General features: G+C 41.0%; 1 protein-coding gene across 1 annotated transcript in view; it reads left to right on the top strand.

Moving 5' to 3' along the window:
- Positions 1 to 22,839, top strand: part of LOC132157463 (collagen alpha-1(XXI) chain-like) — a 124,998-nt gene that overhangs the window by 32,667 nt on the left and 69,492 nt on the right. The window contains exons 10-16 of the mRNA XM_059566822.1: positions 5,149 to 5,202; positions 5,293 to 5,346; positions 5,644 to 5,697; positions 11,234 to 11,287; positions 11,971 to 12,024; positions 12,140 to 12,193; positions 13,066 to 13,119. Coding sequence (XP_059422805.1) covers positions 5,149 to 5,202; positions 5,293 to 5,346; positions 5,644 to 5,697; positions 11,234 to 11,287; positions 11,971 to 12,024; positions 12,140 to 12,193; positions 13,066 to 13,119 — 378 coding nt within the window. The remainder of the gene's footprint in view (positions 1 to 5,148; positions 5,203 to 5,292; positions 5,347 to 5,643; positions 5,698 to 11,233; positions 11,288 to 11,970; positions 12,025 to 12,139; positions 12,194 to 13,065; positions 13,120 to 22,839) is intronic.

The raw sequence follows: 22,839 nt of genomic DNA, 5'->3' as shown, positions 1-22,839 counted from the left end.
CGTAGATCCAATTCTTCTAATGATGTAGCAAGTACTGTACATCAGGTGTTATGGGAAGTAATCCCGGTTCCAGTTTACCTAATTAATGCAGCCTAAAAATCCTTTAACGGATTTGGATATTAGAAGCATATTAGTGTGTTATGTGTAAGCCAGGTTAAAGAGAGTGAGTGGACGTGAGTGCTGAGTGGACGGCAGTGGCGATGGCATCATCGATTGACCGGTTGGACCGATATGCAAACTGGAAGGGGTCCAGGGAGGCGGGGAGGGCAGACTTTATGTGGAACATGACTAGCCATTCAAAGCACTTCATGAGGATGGGAGTAAGTGCAACAGGACGGTAGTCAATGAAGCAGGATGGAGATGGCTTCTTCAGGACTTGTTCAGTAGAGAGATGTTGCTGTCACAGGTCCGTGGTGGGGGCTTGTAGTCTGTAATGGTCTGTATCCCCTGCCACAGGCTCTGAGTGTCTCTGCTGACGCTGAAGTGATGGGCTATCCTCCTGGAGTGCTGTCTCTTAACCTCTCTGATGCCGTGGGACAGGTTGGCCCTGGCTGTTCTCAGGCCCACCTCATCTCCAGGTCTGAATGCAGGGTTCCGTGTCTTCAGGAGTCTGTACACCTCCCCTGTCATCCACGGCTTCTGGTTGGCCCAGACAGTGATGGTTTCTGTGACCGTTACATCATCAATACAATTGTTGATGTAGGCAGTGACAATCCCTGAGTACTCCTGGAGGTCAGTGGAGTTATTGTATATGGCAGCCTGCTTAAACATATTTCAGTCAGTTGACACACTTTAATCTGTTTGTGAACTGGTTTGGCGACGTTAATGAGTGGTCTGTATGCAGGCATTAGCATGACAGTGATGTGGTCTGAGGCACTGAGGTGGGGAAGGGACAGGGCTTTGTAAGTTTCTCTCTGTGTGGTGTAAACAAAGTCTAAAATGTTTTTTCCTCGTGTTGGAAAGTGTATGTGTTGGTGTTTTTTTTGGTTGGTGTATTTTTGTATTTTGTATTTTTGGAAACACACTCTTTATTTTTGGAAACTGACTTCCACATTAGAGAAAATACTATTAAATGGCTACCAGCAACATTCTTCTTGCTTCATATCAATCAAATATTATGTTGTGTTCAACAGAAGAAAGAATCTCATACGGGTTTGCAACTACATGAGGTTGAGTAAATGCAGATAGAACTTACATTTTTGGGTGATCAGTCTCTTTAAGAGCCATGCCTTTATTTTCCAAAGGCATCAATAACAAAACAAAACATATCTTGACAAGAATGGAAAAATACAGAACCGAACGCGGGTCTAAATAAATGCAGGGTAAACAATAACTAAATTAAAAACAGATGAACAAAATGAGAAACCAATGAGAACTAACTCGGAAACCGAGGAAACAAAGGAAAAGAACATGGATACCAAAAAATGAATACAAAATAAGAGTCCTTGAACACAGAAACCTAGGCACAACTTGACAATGTTCAAATTTATGAATTTAGTAAACGCTTTAATTTAGATGAAAAAGTATGTGCTGTGAGTAAGTGCTAAGTATGATGTTAGAGGGAACATGAGACTGAATCAAACATCTAAAAAATTAAGAAAACAAAAGAGAGATACATTGTTGTTTGGGAAACATACCTCAGATCAGTTATTAAGTTAAGATGACTCACTGAAACGTGTCAAACTTTGGTTCTTTTGAAACACGTTATGTTAACACCCTTCCCACAATAAACCTGTCTCATACAATGGTGGTCGAAGGGTAATGTTAGTCTGGGTAACGTTTTCTGTGGGGTGGGGCTCTGAGTGAACGCAACAGTTACACCACCCAAAGCAAGGCCCTGCTGTATAATATACTTCTTTATATTTAAAAGGTTAGTTCACCCAAAGAATTATTCGCCCTCATGTCATTCCAAGCCCGTAGGACCGTCGTTCATCTTCGGAACACAGATTAAAATATTTTTGATGGAATCTTAGAGCTCTCTGGCCCTCCATAGATAGCGATGATATTACCACGATCAGCGTACAGAAAGGTAGCAAAGACATCAGTTGTAATGTCTGTTTTGGGTTTTGTTTCATGTTCTTGTTTTCAGCCTTCTCGTCCTCCGAGATTCTTCCCTGTCTTCTCGTCCTCCGAGTTTCCATTCCGTTCCCTTTCCTGTTCCCTCTTTTGTTTATTTGTTTTGGACTAATTGTTTGGTTTTGACCTTGGCTGTTTTTTGACCACGATTTGGATTACCCCAATAAAGACATCTGCGATTGGATCTAACTCTCTCCTGTGTCAGATTCCGGTTGACCCTCCAGATTCGAGTCATATTCTCGTTGACCGTCCAGAGTCGAGTCAGGTTCCAGTTGACCCTCCAGAGCTGAGTCAGGTTCCGGTTGAGCCTCCAGAGTCGAGTCATATTCCCGTTGACCCTCCAGAGTTGAGTCAGGTTCCAGTTGACCCTCCAGACTTGAGTCAGGTTCCAGTTGACCCTCCAGAGTTGAGTCAGGTTCCAGTTGACCCTCCAGAGTTGAGTCAGGTTCCATTTTGACTATCCAGAGTCGAGTCAGGTTCCTGTTGACCATCCAGAGTCGAGTCACGTTCCAGTTGACCCTCCAGAATCAAGTCAGGTTACGGTTGACCCTCCAAAGTCGAGTCAGGTGCTCGTGGACCCTCCAGAGCCGAGTCAGGTGCTCATGGACCCTCCAGAGTCAGGGTTAGTCACCGTTGACCTTCCAGAGTCAGGGCTAGTTCCTGTTGACCTTCCAGAGTCGAGTCAGGTGCCCGTTTAATTCCCAGAGTGGAGTCAGTTTCTGGTTTACCCTCCAGAGTGGAGTCAGATGCTCGTGGACCCTCCAGAGTCGAGTCAGGTGCTCGTGGACCCTCCAGAGTCAGGGTTAGTCACCGTCGACTTTCCAGAGTCAGGGCTAGTCACCATCGACTTTCCAGAGTCAGGGTCAGTCACTGTTGACCTTCCAGAGTCAGGGTTAGTTCCTGTTGACCCTCCAGAGTCGAGTCAGGTGCTCGTGGACCCTCCAGAGTCGAGTCAGGTGCTCGTGGACCCTCCAGAGTCAGGGTTAGTCACCGTTGACCTTCCAGAGTCAGGGTTAGTCACCGTTGACCTTCCAGAGTCAAGGCTAGTCAACGTTGACCTTCCAGAGTTAAGTCAATTCAATGGTGATCTTCAAGGACAGAGCCAAGTCACTGGTGATCTTCAAGGACAGAGTCAAGTCACCGGTGATCTTCAGGGACAGAGTCAAGTCACCGGTGATCTTCAGGGACAAAGTCCAGTCACCGGTTATCTTCAAGGACCGAGTCAAGTCACCAGTGATCGTCATGAACAAAGGCAAGTCACCATTGATCTTTATGAACAAGGAAACACCATGGGAGTACCAGAGTCTCTTCATTTCCCTGTGGAACTACCAGAGCCTCTCCTCGTCTCGGCTGAACTACCAGAGTCTCTCCTCGCCTCTGCGGAACTTCCAGAGCCTCGTCACGTCTCAGCCGAACTCTCTGAGCACTCGACTGATCCTGTCGTGGCCACGGAGGCTACCCTTAACTTGTTCATGTTCTCTGTTTCAGACTTGCTCTCCTATATCATCGATCCCATTGTGGTGGTCTTCTGCTCCGCCCTGGTGGGCTTCTTTCTCGACCGCACTGATGTGGTGGTCATCTGCTCCGCCCTGTTTGGCTTCTGTCTCGACCGCACAGATGTGGTGGTCTTCTGCGCCACCCTGGGGGGCTTCTGTCACGACCGAAAGGATGCGGTGGTCTTCTGCGCCGCCCTGGTGGGCTTCTGTCTTGACCGCATGGATGTGGTGGTCATCTGCTCCGCCCTGGTGGGTTTCTGTCCTGACCGCACGTATGTGGTGGTCTTCTGCGCCGCCCTGGGGGGCTTCTGTCTCGAGCACACGGATGTGGTGGTCTTCTGCTCCGCCCTGGTGGGCTTCTGTCTCGACCACACAGATGTGGTGGTCTTCTGCTCTGCCCTGGTGGGCTTCACGTTAGGTCCTTCCTGGACTTGTGTTTGTGGTTGTTTTGTTTTTGTTCTTCTGTCTGTTTTCCACCTATGGACCTGGCCCTCCGTCCCTCCCCCTGATCCTCCGCCGGTCCACCTCCCTCCTGGGTTTCTTGTCTTTGTCTTTCTCTTTGTTTCCCTCTATTGACCTGGCCCTCTGTCCCTCCCCCTGATCCTCCGCCGGTCCACCTCCCTCCTGGACTCCTTGTTTTTGTCTCTGTTTCCCCATTTTACATGGTTCTCTTGTCTCTGTTTCCCCATTTTACCTGGTCCTCTTGTCTCTGTTTCCCCATTTTACCTGGCTCTTTGTGTCTCTTTGTGTCTTTGGTCTCTTTTGGGTTCGGGTGGAGCATCTGGCAGCTGCTCCGTGGAGGAGGGGGTAATGTCACGCTGTCTAGTCTCTGTTTCCCTGGGTGTCCACTACTGGGCTCACTTCCCCTTAGGCACTTCACCGTAGGCACTACAATTCCCACTAGCCTTGTCCCTTCATCACAGTAATTGCACTCCAACTAATTGCACCAGGTGCCTTCACTTAATTGCCATTAGTCTCCCTATATTTACCAGTCCTTTCCTGTTGTCTGTATGGAGTCCTTACCTTTCGTGTGTCCAGCCTTCTCGTCCTCCGAGATTCTTTCTTGTCTTCTCGTCCTCCGAGTTTCCGTTCCGTTCCCTTTCCTGTTCCCTCTTTTGTTTATTTGTTTATTTGTTTTGGACTGATTGTTTGGTTTTGACCTTGGCTGTTTTTTGACCACGATTTGGATTACCCCAACAAAGACATCTGCGATTGGATCTAACTCTCTCCTGTGTCTCTCTGGTGCACGATCGTCACAGCGATATGGATGCGAATATGAATACTATTTGGTAATTTTTACGGATGATGGGGGGCAAATTTAGACTTTATTTTCTAATTTTATGTAACATAATTAAAAAATGTATGGGATTGACACGAAATCTGAGGTTGTAAGCATGTAAATGATACATATACTTTATGTGTAGTTCACTCTTTCACAACTTATAATTTTTTACAGTGATGATTAAATTTAGGTCCCACCGGTGGTTCAAATGGGGGGGTGCAGATCTTAAGAGGTTTTAATATTAATTTGCATGACTGTGGGTCAGACTAATATAAGACTCTTTCTTTTCTGAAGGGTGTCCCAGGTTCTAGAGGAAGTCCCGGCTTTCAAGGCTCTCCCGGAATTCAGGTATGAATGCCCGAGTCAGAAAATGGACATGCCCTACAAAACCTCATGAGATACTTGATCATGCCAGTTTTTTCCCCTCTGTTTGAACAGGGGCCACGTGGAGCTGATGGGCATAAGGGGGAGAAGGGAAGTCACGGGGAAGCAGTAAGAAGCTATAACTGTATCGCTAAATAAACTAGTTTAATTATGTGAACATATTCAGTCGCCATACTGTATATAAGTTTCTGGATGCAGAGTCAGTTTTACTCAGGTATCTCACACATATTCTAAGGTTTTTAATTTTCTGGAGTCAATACTTGTGACTGGTTTTGTTTAAATTTTACTTAGTATATTTTAATTCAGGCAGATATTATTTAAAATATTATAAGATTATATATAACTTATTTCACTGAATTTACTGAAATGAATTTTTTCAGTGTGTGTGTGTGTGTTTGTCTTTAGGGTGACAGCGGTATACCAGGTATACCAGGGCAACCTGGCAAACCAGGTGAAAAGGTCAGTTTTAAAAGAGTTAAAAGAAGTTTAATAAATACTGTAGATGGAATAATTTATTTGGCCATTGTTGTTTTATTGTTGACAGTAAAATATCAGGTAGGAACATCTTATATTTTTTTCTGGAGCTCGGTTCCATGATGTCTGTGCATTTTTTATTTTATGTTTTTAATTGTCATTAATCAGGCACATATGGGATTTTTGCTATTATTTGGTGGAATTTCTTGGGGTAATCTTTGGAGAAATAATGTGTAATGGATTTAAAATGTCTAAAACTTTTAATTCCAATTCAAAGATTATCAAATTAGCCAAAATATGTAACAATCAAAAATGTATTAGGTGGAAATCTGTGGGTGCTTATTCCATGTGGACCTGGCCACAATCTTCAGAGATCGTAGTCCACTTTCATGTCTTACATTTTAATAACATGTTAACATATTACCTGCAACTTTTGGATTTCAAATAATAGTTTAGCTACTAAACTAACAATCGATTATATTACATTACATTACATTTATTCATTTAGCAGACGCTTTTATCCAAAGTGACTTACAAATAATGACAGTGGAAGCAATCAAAAACAACAAAAAGAGCAATGATATATAAGTGCTATAAAAAGTCTGGGCATGGGCTTTTAAATAATATAATAAATACAAAGAAAACAGATAGAATAAAAAAAGAATAGAACAAGCTAGTGTTAGAGGTCTTTACACACACACACACACACAACCACACAATTGCATAATAAATGAAAATAAAATAGAATACAAAAAGATTAGAAAGGTAGTTATTTTTTTTTTAAGGACAGAATTAGAATAGTGAGTGTTAAAGTTAGAGGGTCAAACAAAGATGGAAGAGATGGGTTTTAAGCCAATTCTTGAAGATGGCTAAGGACTCAGCTGCTCGGATTGATTTGGGGAGGTCATTCCACCAGGAGGGTATATTCAATTTAAAAGTCCGTAAAAGTGACTTTGTGCTTCTTTGAGATGGCACAATCAAGCGACGTTCACTTGCAGAACGCAAGCTTCTAGAGGGCACATATGTCTGAAGCCACAAATTTAGGTAAATGGGTGCAGAGCCAGTGGTAGTTTTGTAGGCAAAAATCAATGCCTTGAATTTTATGCAAGCAGCTATTGGAAGCCAGTGCAAATTGATAAACAGAGCTGTGACGTGTATTATTTTTGGCTCATTAAAAATTAATCTTGCTGCCGCGTTCTGAATTAATTGAAAGGTTTGATAGAACCTGCCAAGAGGGCATTGCAATAGTCCAGCCTGGACAGAACAAGAGCTTGAACAAGGAGTTGTGCAGCATGTTCTGAAAGAAAGGGCCAGATCTTCTTGATGTTGAATAAAACAAATCTGCAGGATCAGACAGTTCTAGCAATGTGGTCTGTGAAAGTCAGCTGATCATCAATCATAACTCCAAGGCTTCTAGCTGTTTTTGAAGGAGTTATGGTTGATGTGCCTAACTTGATGGTGAAATCGTGATGAAACGATGGGTTTGCTGGAATCACAAGCAGTTCTGTCTCGGCAAGGTTGAGTTGAAGGTGATGGTCCATCATCCAGCAAGAAATGTCTGTTAGACAAGCTGAGATGTGAATAGCTACCGTCAGATCATCAGGATGGAATGAGAGGTAGAGTTGAGTGTCATCAGCATAGCAGTGGTATGAAAAGCCATGTTTCTGAATGACAGAACCTAATGATGCCATGTAGACAGAGAAGAGAAGTGGTCCAAGAACTGAGCCCTGAGGCACCCCAGCAGTTAGATGTTGTGACTTGGACACCTCACCTCTCCAAGATACTTTAAAGGACCTATCTGATAGGTAAGACTAAAACCATTGAAGTGTGGTTCCTGAGATGACTTCTGCCAGTAGGGTTGATAGGAGGATTTGGTGGTTAACCGTGTCAAAGCGGACAGATCAAGCAGGATAAGTACTGAAGATTTGGATTCCGCTCTTGCCAGTCTTATCACTTCAACAACTGAGAGCAAGGCAGTCTCAGTTGAATGTCCACTTCTGAAGCCAGATTGGTTGCTGTCAAGGAGGTTGTTGTGTGTGATAAATGTAGAGACTTGGTTGAACACAGCTCGTTCAAGCGTTTTTGCAATGAAAGGAAGAAGGGAAACTGGTCCGTAGTTCTCTAAAAGAGATGGGTTGAGGGTGGGTTTCTTAAGTAGTGGAGTTATACGAGCCTGTCTAAATGATGAGGGAAAAACACCAGTGTGGAGGGATGTGTCGATTATGTGAGTGAGTGCAGGTACAACTGCAGGAGAAATGGCTTGAAGGAGATGAGATGGAATAGGATCAAGCGGGCAAGTAGTAGGGTGATTAGAAAGGATGAGTTTTGAGACTTCTGCCTCAGAGAGTGAAGAGAAGGATGTAAATGAGTGTATGTTTGCTGGTGATATGAGCTTGACTGATTGTGGTGTGGAAAATTGTGCACTCATGTGTTTAATTTTATTAATGAAAAATGTTGGCAAAGTCGTCAGCTATTAGAGATGAAGCAGGAGGGGGAGGAGGACAAAGAAGTGAGGAAAATGTTTTAAAAAGCATGCGAGAGTTAGACAAATTGTTAATTTTGTTATGGTAGTATGTCATTTTAGCAGTGCAGACATTTGCAGAGAAGGAAGATAGGAGTGACTGATACACATTAAGGTCAGTAGTATTTTGGGATTTGCGCCACACCCTTTCAGCAGCTCTAAGCTTAGAACGGTGTTCATGTAGAACATCAGATAACCAAGGGGCAGAAGGGGTGTTACGGGCTGGCCTGCAAGATAAGGGGCAAACAGTGTCTAAACAAGATGAAAGAGTTGAGCAGAAAGTATCAGTAGCACTGTTAGCATCAAAAGATGCTAACAGTTTAGGGGAAGGAAGTGAAGATGAAACCATTGCAGAGAGCCGGTTGGGTGAAAGTGTGCGTAGGTTACGTCGAAAGATGACATGTGGAGGGGTAAGTGACGTGTCAGGGACCATGTTGAGGTTAAGAGTGAGTAGGAAGTGATCCAATGTGTGCAGTGGAGTAACCAGAACATGATCAGTGGAGCAGTGTTGCGTATAAATAAGGTACAGTTGGTTGACTGATTTGTGAGTAGCAGTAGTTGAACCTCGGTTGAGATCAAAAGAGGCAAGCAGAGTGTGGAAGTCAGCATACAGAGGTTTATCTAGGTGGATGTTGAAATCTCCAAGCATAACTAGGGGAGTACCATCCTCCGGAAAGGTTGAGAGCAACACATCTAATTCATCCAAAAAGTTACCCAGTGGTCCTGGGGGTCGATAGACAACTACAAATGTATTTTAACAGGGTAGGTAACAGTAACTGAATGAGATTCAAAGGAGCTGTTGATATCCAAAGATGGGAAAGGATTAAATTTCCAATCATTAGAGATGAGCAGACCAGTACCTCCACCTCTTCCAGTCAAACGGGGGGAGTGGGAAAAGGAGAAATTATTGGAGAGTGCTGCAGGTGTAGCAGTGTCCTCTGGTTTGATCCAGGTCTCTGTTAATGCCATGAGATTAAGCTTTGAATGACTTATAATAGAAGTAATGAAATCAGTTTTGTTTACAGCAGACTGGCAATTCCAATGACCAATAGAAAAAGAAAGTAGTGTATTAGCAGATATAGGCAAAGTGGGCAGGTTGTTAAGATTGCGCTGCCTACATTGTGTGATGTGTGGTTTGCGAGTGGTAGTGATAGTAGGGATCTGGAAACACATAGTAAGAATTGGTTCTAAACAAAAAAACAACTGAAACAGAAATGAAACAAGGAGAAGGAAAAAGAGATTAATCAAAACAATACTTATATTCCCTGCCGGTGTCCCTGCCCGGTGGAGTCGCATGGTAGAGTCAATGGTCTTTACACTCTTCGGTCTTCACACGAGGAGGGCTGAACTGGAGGGCTGCCGCAACCGCTGCTGCAGTATACTAATCTTTTTTTTATACCCGACAAAATGGAAATTGAATTCAGCTGAACGAACTTTACTGTTTAGCACAACAAAGGTCTAAGCAAGCGCACAACACTGACAACGTAGGCAATAGAGTACGAGACCAAACGCAGCACGTCTCAACACAGTAAACAAACAAGTGTTTCCTAGCAACGACAACTGCGCTAAACACTAATGAGACAAGAAATAAATACACTTACAATCTGCTTTTAACTCCCACTGATTTAACTGCTTCCCACAAAGGGTATATCTTTACACTGTCTTGGCTAGTGGGCTTGAACGCACTTTACTGTTTAGCACAACAAAGGTCTAAGCAAGCCCAAAACACTGGCAATGTATGCGATAGAGTACGAGATCAAACGCAGCATGTCTCAACACATTTAGAATTAATTATAATTATAATTGATTAGAATTAATAATAGCTTCTTAGTAAAGAATATACATTTTTATAGTACAAGAAAACCATTGCATTACTATTTTTTTAACAACTTGCACATGAAAATGCTTAATTTGTCCATCACAAATCTGACACAGTTCTAAATAAAAATGATTAATTGATCGTTACCTTTTCATAGTGTGATGGATGAGTTTGCATGTTTGCAAAACGTACCAGGTTGCTAAGGCTATCAGTGCCAGCAATGCTCTCTGACAATCCTAGATCATTTGTCATTGTTTAAGCCTAGAAACACACTATTGTTTAAAGATTGTTCATCATTACGCAGGCTTCTTATAAGCCAATATAATCAGTTCGCACCAAGTATAACAAAAGTAGGCAAGGCTTTTTGATGACAGAAGCTTTTTAAATCTTGATATTTAAATTAAGCACTACAATTTTCTGTGTAACAGTTGCTACTGTATTTTTAATGGGAAACTGTAAAATACTTACATATGTTTAAACCATTTCAGTGACGTTTGCTTCCTTCTTTGAATTAAACCACCACACCATCATATCCACTCTATGCTTAAAAAAACGCCCACGAAAGACACCTCAGCCAATCCAATGATGACAAACCCAACCACACACATCAGAACCTTTCTTATTGGCTAAAACTGAAAAGGTTTTAGAGAGTTTGTTATTTTTCAGGCTGTTATTTTGGCAATTCATGGTTTTGAGCTGCTTTGTGCGATCATCAGAGATTAACATAATGCTACTCCACTCGACCTCTGCAAGTGCTGTGTGAGTTTGAGTCACTTAATTTGCATTTGGCAATGCAACGTGAGCCAAACATCTCCCCAAATGTGCAATGAGAATCGTTTATAAACCTGTTGTCAACAATAAGAGGTTTCCCTGCAGATTCCAAAAGAAGAAAAAAAAGTATTGTGCATTCTGTTTGTCAAAGTTAGTAGAGGGGAACTGACTTAAATCAAAGCTCTAGCTATCAACACTTGCTAGCATGTCACTTGCTTGATAGTGACATTTCTATTTTTATATTTGATTTGAAAGTTTCCAAATACTATTTGAAGCAAACTGCTTAAGTTTGTATACCAGTTTGAATTGGAATCATTTAGTTAATTTTTATTATTGATATATTATAACATAAAATATAATGTATTTTCAGTGAAGTTAATGTTAATCATTACTTTGTTTTCTCTCTCTAGGGGTCTGCTGGCAATCAAGGAATACAAGGACTACCAGGCAAAGATGGACAAATGGTATAGATAATTTCTTCTTTATTTTTCTTATTTAAAGGGATATTTTACCCCAAAAAAATAATTCTATCATTAATTATTCAGCCTCATGTCATTAGTCTGTAAGACCTCTGTTTATCTTCAGAACACAAATTAACAACTTTATTCAACAATTTGTCTCCTCCACGTCATCCTATAGCGCCTATACTTAAACAACATGTGCTGTTCTGTGTCAGCAGCACCTTACGCGGATACAGTGTTTATGTTGTTTGTGCTTTGATCTGAACGTCAACTTATCCGCATACATACATTGTATGTGATACTCTTTAACCGTGGCATAAATCATCCCCTTTCCTTGTCCAGCTTACTCTCTGTTCTCAAAGATCATTGTTTTTGTTTGTTTGTTTTTAATCCTCTTGACATGAAAATTTAGTGCACTTCAAAATGTAGGCATAGTAATTTGGAATACAGTTATTTATTTATTTATTTTTGGTGAATAATGAATAAGTCTCTATGCGGAAAAGTACTGATATAATGTTGGAATGATACATGATGTACTTTGTGCTTAGAGAGATGCTGGTATGGATAAATAAAACAATTACTTTCACAAATCAAATCTGTTAATGGCTTGAACAGCAATGCAACCTCATTTGTTTGTTATGTTCCAATACTCTATATTGCATTAACAGACATACTGTCTATTTTAGGGAGAAAAAGGGAGTAGAGGCCCTGCTGGTCCACCTGGATATCCAGGAGAGCTTGTATATTTACCACTCAATCATTTCTCTACTTCAATTTAGTGAGTGGCCAGTCATTATGCTTTAATGCCTTTGTATGTGTGTGTGTGTGTGTGTGTTTGTGTGTGTGTTTATCAAGGGAGCACCTGGCAGAGATGGGAAAGATGGAATTCCTGGAGGAATTGGTTTAAAGGTCTGTACTGATAGAGTTCTTCTCACTGTAAAAGACTGCACATGTTTAATGGCTTCCTTGAACTGTGAATATGGACCACTGAGAATATTTGGCAAGCCCATTTTAAGGATGCTACACGGGTTCCAAGATGCTGTATTATTTGACAGAATTGCATGAAAAGATATGCTAGTACAGATTCTCCCTATGGAAAGCCATAAAAAGGTTTGCACCATCGTTTCCTCTTTCATGCTGATCTACGCTGTCTTTTTTCCAGGCTTACAGATGGCTTTTATTAAACCAAGCTGTTCCTCAACATCTTGATGGTTGCCTATATGATAAATCCTGGATTATTTGATTAGTTTCAGATCTTTAAACATGCACTACTCCTTTAAAGTTCACCTTTATTTCTTCAAGCCAGAGAACAGCAATGAAGGGCAACTCACCACAGAGTCATTACATGTTTAATAATCATTATGTTGAAAAAAAAATTCCCCATGCTTAAATACTTTTTGCTTACACATGCTCTTGCCTACATGTAAAGGATAAAAATAAAACACATGACACTGTTTAAGATTTGTTGCATCTTAATCATACTGCTTGATTTAAAAGACATTAAGAATGTCTTGTATTGCTGTATGTTCTCCAAATCATGAGTAACCAAGAAACACATTGTTGCTGCCTTTATGTTATTGCCAGCAGATTCAGTGGCATTTCATCTTGTTTATTATAAAATAAAAAGATTAGGATTTGAAGTGAAATGTTCTCAGTATTGTATGCATTCAAAATGTGCTCATTGTTATTTTCAAGGAAAATAAAAAGCATCAATTTTCAAACATTTAGTTAAAGAGATGTGGCACACATTTATTCTGACTATATGATCTTTGTCTCTTCAGGGAGATCCAGGACCGCCTGGAATTCCTGGAGTGGATGGAAGAGAGGGACATCCTGTGAGTATATCTTAAAACAAATCTTTGCCAGGTGTTTTAGTGGGTGGACTGCATTGAAGTGCAGGCTGTTGAATAATACCAGACAGCATTTAAGCAGAGAAACGGATGAGGAATACTCCCTTTTTGCTTCATCTAATACAACGGCTCAATGATGACATGATTTGAAGTCTTATTGGTGGTTAAGTCTTTGCATCTGGACTGGGGAGAAGAAAATTTCAGTGTAGTCTGAGAAAAACTGTAAGAGACTCAGCAATGCAGTTCAGCAGACTAGCGCTAAACTCATCTTTAGAGAAATTGGTCTAAGAGCCACAGATTTTTATATGTCTACTGAGAGAACACTTCTAGCTGGTTTTGGGATAAACAGCAAACAGGCCAAATCTATATAATGCAATGTCACATATTTCAGATGATCTAGTTCTCTCTCAGCATTTTTAAACCCAGACTGGACATTTTACATTGAACAGATATTGCTGTTACTATTGTATGATCAATCAAACATCTGCTTTAAATAGAATAATTATGCAATAATTGTCAGCAGTAGTTCATTTATTTCTGATACCATTTGCTGATGCTGCTTAGCTTTGTACACACAGTACAATAGTGGCCTGAAGTAAGGTAAAAAAATAAATAAAATCAAAATATGCAGAGTATGCAAAAACATATGATATATGTTATATTGAAAAGACAAAACTTTAGTTGGTTAAGTCATTTCACTGACAAAATTAAGTGTCAAAAAAGGCAAACTACAGCTAGATTATCATGGAATGTGTGTGTTTTTTTTTATCAGCTATTAGTATTTCCTTGGTTCTCCCTTGTTTTTAATTTTTTATTACAGCAGCCATTCTCTGGGCATTGCTCACTAAGCTTATTGCATATGTTGTGCATAATGTCTTGAAAAGCATTGGAATCTTCATTCATCAGCTTTGATTCAAGTTTAAAAGGGTTTTAATTGGATTTTGTAACTCTATCCCTGTGCACCTTCATTGCATGTGTGGTGTGTTTGAGATCGTTATTGTGATAGGAAGTATGATTGTTCTACAAGCAGGTCTTCCGTACTCACCTTGCAGTGTGAGATAAAAAAAGAGATTCTTGACAAATACTAACAGCTGGCAGCACTCACTAGTCTCCTTTGGACCAGTGCTTCTGCACAGTACCTGTCTAATGGTGCTTTGCAATAATTCTGTGGACATCACGACCAGCAAACAAGCAATATCCTAAAATGACCAGATTTAGCCATTTTGATAATATCATATAGGGTTGCACAATTATGACAAAAATTATTGTTGATTATTCCCTTGAAAATGTAATTGCGATAACTACAATTATCACAATTTACACTGAATGATGTTTATACCATTTTTTGATGTAACTGCATGCTGTATTTTTATATGAAAATAAACAAGCTGAAAGCACTCTAACTAAAAAAAAAAAATTTGCTTTTCTATAGTATTAAGCCTCAAATGTCAAATATACGTACATCAGATCGTTTTCTTTTTTAAATTATAAAAAAGTAGAAATATGAATGGTATTATAATGTTAGGTAATGCTAACAATACTTTTTCTTACTGCATAACTAATAAGGAGTTGTTGAAGAACTAACAGGTGATTATTCATTAACAACTAACTACTGTTAATTACTAAGGAAGATGTGTTAACTAATCAGTATGTAATATAATTTTATGTTAACAGTTAGTTAATCAATAACTAATGTATTTGTAACATGGAGTCAGAAACATTCGGATCCATATTGCAGTACTTTATTAACAGAATGGTCAAACAGGCAATGATCAGAGGACAGCGTCAGGTATGTAAGGGGATATCCAAAATCAGAACCAGTAACAAGCAGAGGTCTGGGCAGGCAGCAGAGAATCACAGTCGGTATAAACAATCCAAGATCAGACACGGTAGGAACAAACACAGGGAAAATGCTTGGTAATGCCAGACAGAACTAAACAAGACTTGGCAATCATTGAGATTCCAAACACAGTATATATAGGGGAGTGGTAATGGGGAACACCTGGTGGTGATTAGCCCTAAGCACAGTATTCTGGGAAATGGAGTTGGAAATGGGAATGGAAACTAGAGTACTGACTGGAGTGCCCGAAACTGGAGTTCATAGGCACTCCAGCTGACGATCGTGACAGTATTCTGTCATACCTCCTGAAGAATTACTATAAATAAGTTAAGGTTCAAGAAAAAAAACTATGAAATAACTACTACTGAACAGTTATACGCAAATATTCACTATAGTTATCAGGCTGTGGCCCACAAATCAAGTACTTGAGTATAAGTACAGATACCCCAATAAAATATTACCTAATATTCAAATTATAAGTAGGCCTATTCATTTTCAAAATTACTTGAGTAAAAGGACAAGTACAAAGTACTACTACAGTAACAACTTTTTTTTTACAGTCCACTGATTAGCCTACAGGGGTTAAAGCAAAAAAAAAATCCTGAGCCTGAACTTTTTTCTGGGGGCGGGGTGGGACAGCACATGCAAAGCATGCAATGACTGTGACAACTTTAACATTTGAAAGGATACTATGGCAAAGTTATTGCTTTCTTTATTCAAACTGATTTTCTTTTTCATGAATATATGATTGACCTGAAGAATGAAAGCTGTTTCATACACTTGGAAAATTATGAGCTATATCATCGCTTATCGACATTAGGGGTGTGGCAATACACTTAGCTAATGAAATGAGACAAAGTACAGATACTTGGTTCATTAGAATGTGACAATAGTTTAATACAATGAGGCAATAATAATTGGCTCAAATAAAACATCAAAACCAAGACTGTTAACAACACTGTTAAAATACATAATGTAATATGCCTATATATAACATGAACATAACTTAAGTACATTAATGTATTAAAACAAATACCTGCAGAGGGTGCCAACGGCCTGATGAAAAAGTGAAACAATGTTTAAATCCATTAAATTTTTATATTTGGCCACGTGCAGAAACATTTATTTTGAAATCACGATGTACAATATAATGGCATATTTAGACATAGGTTGATATATCTTCTGTGTTGGCAAAGGTTCATAAATGATTTACGTTACAAATCTAGTGATATAATACACACTTTTTTTCCAGATTACGTTAATTAAAATTCACAGCATATACAGAGGAAGAGTTTAGCCCCTTTCACACATTCAGTCTTTACTGGTAATTACTCGTAAAGTTACCATTAATCGATTATGTGTGAACAGGACCTTTTCAGAAATCCCGGTAAATATGTTTTGGCAATCATATCATTCTTATTGAGATGACATCATTACTCTGAGCTGTTCACAAAGCTCTGCTGCTTTATAATGAGCTTTTCTATGTAAATACGCGCTAAATGGGTATATTTGACCATTTCGCCTCACAGCTTTTTGTTGCGCTTCTCCATTCATCAGGGCTGGGACTCTGTAATTGAATACTATTACGCGCTTCTCGTGTTTATAAAAGCAAAACATTCTGACTGGCTACTAATGTTAATGTCATATCATTGGTAGGCGAATGCATGAACACCAAAGTGATATCAATCAACAAGAATATTTTTTTTTTTTTTAATGTAGGATTAAACGCTGTATGGAAATCCGGCACCGTGCCGGAGAACTTTAAGCCCTGAGCCTATAATGGAAATTAAATATAAATTTTGCTTGCTTCTAAATGTTTAACTTTTGATTATAAAATGTTTGTTAAATTAGTTTAAATGTGGAAAGTATACATGTTAAAATGGATTAAAATATGCTGTATTAAGAAATGTTCTCATCTGAAATGAAGATCGTAAACAAGTTGTGTCGTTTATGATTAAGTTTATGATTACTTTTAAAGGTTTTTTTTTTTAAGGTTTTTTTTTTTTTAAGGTTTTTTTTTTAGGTTTTTTTTTATTGAAAGTTTGATTTGATGTTTTGATGAGTCAAAATGATGTAGCAATTATTGTTTACTAATAGCTTCACTTTAGAATACGGTTTCAGGTTCTAAATAATTCCTGCGGAATTATCAGATAATTTTTTATGAATTACTAATGGGTTCCCAATATTTTCACTTTAGAATAGGCCATCTCTGTTATGTATGGTAACCCTCGTTCCCTGAAGGAGGGAACGGAGACGCCACATCGGTGACCGATGCAAAATGGGATATCGCTTCGATAGCGTGACTATAAGAAGGCAGCAGGTGCAATACATACCAGGTTTTTGCTGAGGAGCCGAGCCGGAGACCTGGCAGATCAGCGGCGGTACAGCAACCATGGCGACTGGATGTGGCATCTCCGTTCCCTCCTTCAGGTAATGAGGGTTACCATACGTAACTGAGACATTCCCTTTCAGTCGGTCACTCTCGACGCCACGTGACGTCAGTGACCGACGCAAAATGGGATCTCCCAAAGCGCTATTGGGTTCTGCGCCTTCGAGTGCCCTGTGCGAGCCGCCTGCGCCCCTATTAGGTGTAGGCCAGGGCTCGGAACAAGTAGTTCCACTCACCATTGTCAAGGCACTACATCGCTGGGTGAGATTGGATAACACTGGGAAAACATACCCGTTCCGCTTGGAACAGGGATGCTGCGGAAGCCCCACCCTTCCTGAAGGAGGTCTAGGGGACAAATACACATATAACATCCATTTAGGAGTATATGGAGAAATTTGAGGTGATTAAAACCCTCTTGGGAAGGCAGAAGTCTGCCAGAGAAACACGGGCTCTAAGGATATACCATGGACTATACACATATGAGTACCACTTAGGTCTCAATATGGAACCCAGCCTTCCATGGTTCTCACGAATTCATCATGAAGGCCTGGCACTGGACGTTCCGCCGCGTCCAGGTGCCTAGAGTGATGGAGGATCTCAACAGGGTCTACAGTACGGATACTCTGGAGCAGTTTAAACAAGCCGACACTAACCGTGGCCTCTCAGTGCGACTACCCGTTTGAGGTGAGAACACAGGAGGATACCAGCTCTACATGAAGGCTACAGAACCTAGCGAACGTGTTAGGGGTTACCTAGCCCGCAGCTCTACAAATATCTGTCAGCGAGGCACCACGAGCCAGCGCCCAGGAGGATGCAACACTTCTAGTTGTGAGCTCGCAACCTGAACGGGCAGAGCACAACCTGAGCCTGATAAGCCAGGGCTATGGCATCCACAATCCAGTGGGCCATCCTCTGCTTAGAGACAGCACTCCCCTTCTGCCGGCCTCCGTAACAGACAAAGAGCTGGTCTGAGGTCCTGAAGCTTTGTGTCCAGTCTACGTAGCACCTCAATGCTCGGACGGGACAGAGCAAAGCCAGGGCTGGGTCTGCATCCTCCAGTGGCAGTGCTTGCAGGTTTACCACTTGGTCGTTGAAGGGTGTAGTGGGAACCTTGGGTACGTAGCCAGTCAGGGGCCTCAGAATTACCTGGGGGTCAGCCGGCCCAAACTCTAGGCATGAATCGTTGACCGAAAATGCATGCAGGTCCCCTACCCGCCAGTGCAAGCAGGAGCAGAGTTTTCAATGAAAGAAACTTTAGCTCAACAGAATGCAAAGGCTCAAATGGGCCCTGCTGTAGTGATTTAAGCACTAGAGTCAGGTCCCAAGAGGGTATAGAGGGGGGCCGGGAAGGATTTAACCTCCTGGCCCCTCTAAGGAACCTGACAATGAGGTCATGCTTACCCAAAGACTTCCCATTCATGGGGTCATGGTACGCAGCAATAGTGGCAACCTGGACTTTTAGGGTGGAGGGGGGCAGCCTTCGCTCCAGCCCTTGCTGCAAAAAGGAAAGCACAACCGCAATCGGGCATCTTTGGGAGTCTTCTCGGTGAGAAGACCACTCGATGAACAGGTTCCACTTCAAGGCATAAGCATGTCTCGTAGACGGTTCTCTTGCCGAAGTGATGGTGTTTACTACCTCTTGGGGTAGGTCACTTGCAGATCCAAGATCGGTCGTAGCCCACCGCCTTTCCTGGGTACAATGAAGTAAGGGCTATAAAACTCCATCCTCATATCAGCTGGAGGGACCGGCTCTATCGCGTCCTTCGCCAGTAGGACTGCGATCTCTTCCCGCGAAACAGGTGCATCGGATGCATTCATCGTAGTGAAGTGGATACCGCGGAACTTGGGGGGGATACCAGGAACTGAGTCGCATAGCTGAGGCTGATGGTCCGCAAAAGCCAGCGAGACGGACTGGGTAGCGCTGACCAGGCACTTAAAAACCAGCGGAACCACAGCAGTACCCGCAGTGGGGCAGCGAGGTGGAACACAGGGACACAACTCAGGTGGCTTGTGAGCAGACCGGAGTGTGGTGTGAGTGTGCGGTGCAGGGCTCACCTTGTTCCACGGGTTGGCAGAGGGTGCGCGAGTAGGGCCTTTGTTGATGCTCTCGAACCGCCCGCTGCTGCCCTCTGGCGAGGGATGAGGATGAGTGAGGTCCAGAGCTTGGCCAACCACAACTCTCCGTGCCCTCCTTGGACCCAGAGATTAGGGAAATTGCTCTTTTGAGTATTTGGGTACCGTCGGCCATGAGGCCAACGACGGGAGAAAAATTAACTTGCAGTGACCTTCGTCGCTTGAAGAGGGCCCAGCGCGTTCCGTGGGCTGCTCCACTGGATCGGAGGTGCAAGTGGTCCCCAGAGGGTTCGTTCCCAGCGGGGTTTGCCACCACTGTGACCCTCAAACCACCCGCGCTACTGCCAGAAGTGGTTCTCATCTATCGGCTGCCAGAACGAGCTCCAGAACGCGGCAACGGGACTCCGACGCCCTGAATGTTCGCAGCTCCGAGATGGTCATGTTCCCACAATGAGAACATCAGAATCAGAATCAGAATCAGAATGAGCTTTATTGCCAGGTATGTTCACACATACGAGGAATTTGTTTTCGTGACAGAGCTCCGCAGTGCAACATAACAGCGACAGAACAAAATACAATAAGGAATAAAAATACAAAAAAATACAAATAGGTGGGTAAGGATTGACAATATACAAATTGACAATGTATGGCAGGTATATTAAAATGAGCATTTATGTATGTATATGTATATTATGTGGAAAAGTTTTAACTGTACGCTAAGTATGTGTGTTGGATAAATAAGTGTATGAAAACATGACGCATCCACGAAAGCCACCTTAGCGTGCTTGATGCACAGACACGTGAGGCAGCAATCGTGACCATCACCCGGTGCCAGGTAACAACTGCATCCAGAAACGCACGGGTGAATGTGGAGCTCTTTTAGAGGAAATTTGCTCTTAGGAAATGCTCTTTTAGTGCTGAGGCTCACAAGGGAGATGGCCGCTTGCAACACGACAGGGGGTAGTGCAGCCTGAAGTGTGCAACCCAATCGACACTGGAACGACCACCACTGAAACGCCGTCTCATCGACACAGGAAGCTTCCCAGAGCGTGCTGAACTCGCAGTTCACTGTAGACACAGTTAAGGTAAAGCAGAACGATACTGTCACTCGGCTTCGAAGCGAAAAGGCTTCGAAGCGGTATGCATTGCACCTGCTGCCTTCTTATACTCATGCTGTGATCAGCGGCAGCTGGATGCAATAATTGCATGTAATTAGTTTACACTTAAAGTAGATTGGTCTCTCGAAGCAATATCCCATTTTGCGTCGGTCACAGACGTGGGGTCGAGAGTGACCGACTGAAAGGGAACTAATGTCTCATGTTCAAAATAGGTCCTGTTGAATTATTTGATAATTATTTATTAATTACTAATGGGTTCCCTATGTTTTCACTTTAGAATAGGCCTACTATTTCAGGTTCTAAGTGATTCTAGCGGAGTTATTTAATAATTCTTTATTAATTACTAATAGGTTTCCAATATTTTCACTTTAGAATAGGCCTAATGTTTCAGCTTTAAAAAAAAGTCTTGCAGAATTACTTGATAATTCTTTATTAATTATTAACTGGTTACCTGTATTTTCACTTTCACTCAGTCCTTGCCTTACATACAGGAATTAAATTAATGGTAATGTGGTATATGCTGAGGAGGCACACATACACAGTGTTGGGAAGGTTACTTTGGAAATGTAATAGGTTACAGATTACAAGTTACCCTGTTTAAAATGTAATAGTAGTGTAACTTTATCAATTACTTTATTAAAGTAATGTAACTAATTACTTTTGAGTACTTTTTGATTACTTTTCTAAATTTGTGAAAATTAAAGAATAATAAATAAAAGCATATACATCAACTTAAATACAGTTATCTAATAAGCATGTGACGTATTCTGTGTAATAAACTCCTGAAACATTGGTATTTTTTTTAAACTGCTGTCTCTGTATATGATGATAGTTTTCTCAAAATAAGTAAAGTGCACATGAAGTGACACAGAGCAGTTCTAGAAATTATGTTTATGTGCTCGTGTACTCCTATATTGAGACAGCAGAGGTTGAAAACACTGCGAGCTTCAGTAGGCCTATATATGTGTAGTAAATGAAACCATGTCTTTGCCATTAATTTACAGGAGGGGCAGACTGGGAAAAAAATTCAGACTGGAAAATTCAAACTCATACAAACAAATTCATGGACAAAACTATTTTTTGTATGGACCTGACATAAAAAAAGGTTTAAATCTTTAATTTGGGGACATGCAAAATAATTAAAAGTTATCTCCTGAACTGCACCTTCACTTCCATTTTTCTCTTCAGTCTCTTTATTTTGCCCAGTTATCCATCTCTCTCATGACTTTAATACTCAAGATTGAACAAAACTATACTTTACAATACAATACTCTACAATACTACAATATCTTTATAGAAAAATCCTAATACTGTACACGAGTCATGTTTTTCCCTTACAAAAATTGACCATGCTTTTATTAGCCTATATAAAAGTAAAATAACCTTGTTTTTTGTTTTGTTTTTTGCAAATGGATTTGTATTTATTTTTAAATAAATACATTTGTAAAATAATTTTACATTTTTGGTTATCACAGTTAAACAATAGTAACCATTTTCTCTGGATTTATAGTTAAATATTAAAATGTTAATTTTCGTAAGGGTTGTGTTGTTGTCTGTCGTAGCTACCCCTAAACCTATAAAAAAAATCGGAATTTTTTTTCAGCTAAATTACTACTGTAACATTACAACTGATAATAATGATGTCCTTTATATAGTATTTTGAGTGATGACTGATGAGCAACGTGCTGCTGCTTGATTAAATAAATAAAAAAACAAAGACAAAAAAGCATCTTTACAGATGAAACTGACCTAAAACCCTGAACAGTAGTTCTGCTTCTCTGCTTCAGCAGTCCACTGTATTCTCTCTCTCTCTCTCTCTCTCGCATTGATTACTCTGAGTCTGATCCAAACCGTTTGGCGGAGGTGCGGAGAGCGCGCGAGTCACAACTAACACTTCATGACTTGTTAAAGATTTAATTATCAAATGGCGGATTCGCAAATGATCGCTTTAGTACATTCGGCAGGCAATTATACAATAACGATATTAAATAGTGGGGCAAAATCGGCTGCCAGGCCACCGGGTATTGTCCCGGTTCTCCCGGTGTCCAGTCCACGCCTGATTTCCACAGACACTATATTGCATTTTTGGGGCTTTATATTCACAGACACTAGTCGATGTCATGTTTTGATTCAAGTGTACTGACCTACTTTTGATTTAGTCATCCAAAATGTGGCATATTCCGTCCGCGTTAGGCATTTCGTTTTTATGACTGGATTCTACGAACCAAACTGTGTTTCCGCATCCCGGACATTATTAGGGCGGTATGTCTCAGAATAGTCAGTGC

Source organism: Carassius carassius, chromosome 14, assembly GCF_963082965.1.
Source record: "Carassius carassius chromosome 14, fCarCar2.1, whole genome shotgun sequence".
NCBI lineage: Eukaryota > Metazoa > Chordata > Actinopteri > Cypriniformes > Cyprinidae > Carassius > Carassius carassius.
Note: the sequence above shows the minus strand (reverse complement) of the source record. Positions and strands in the feature narration are given on the sequence as shown.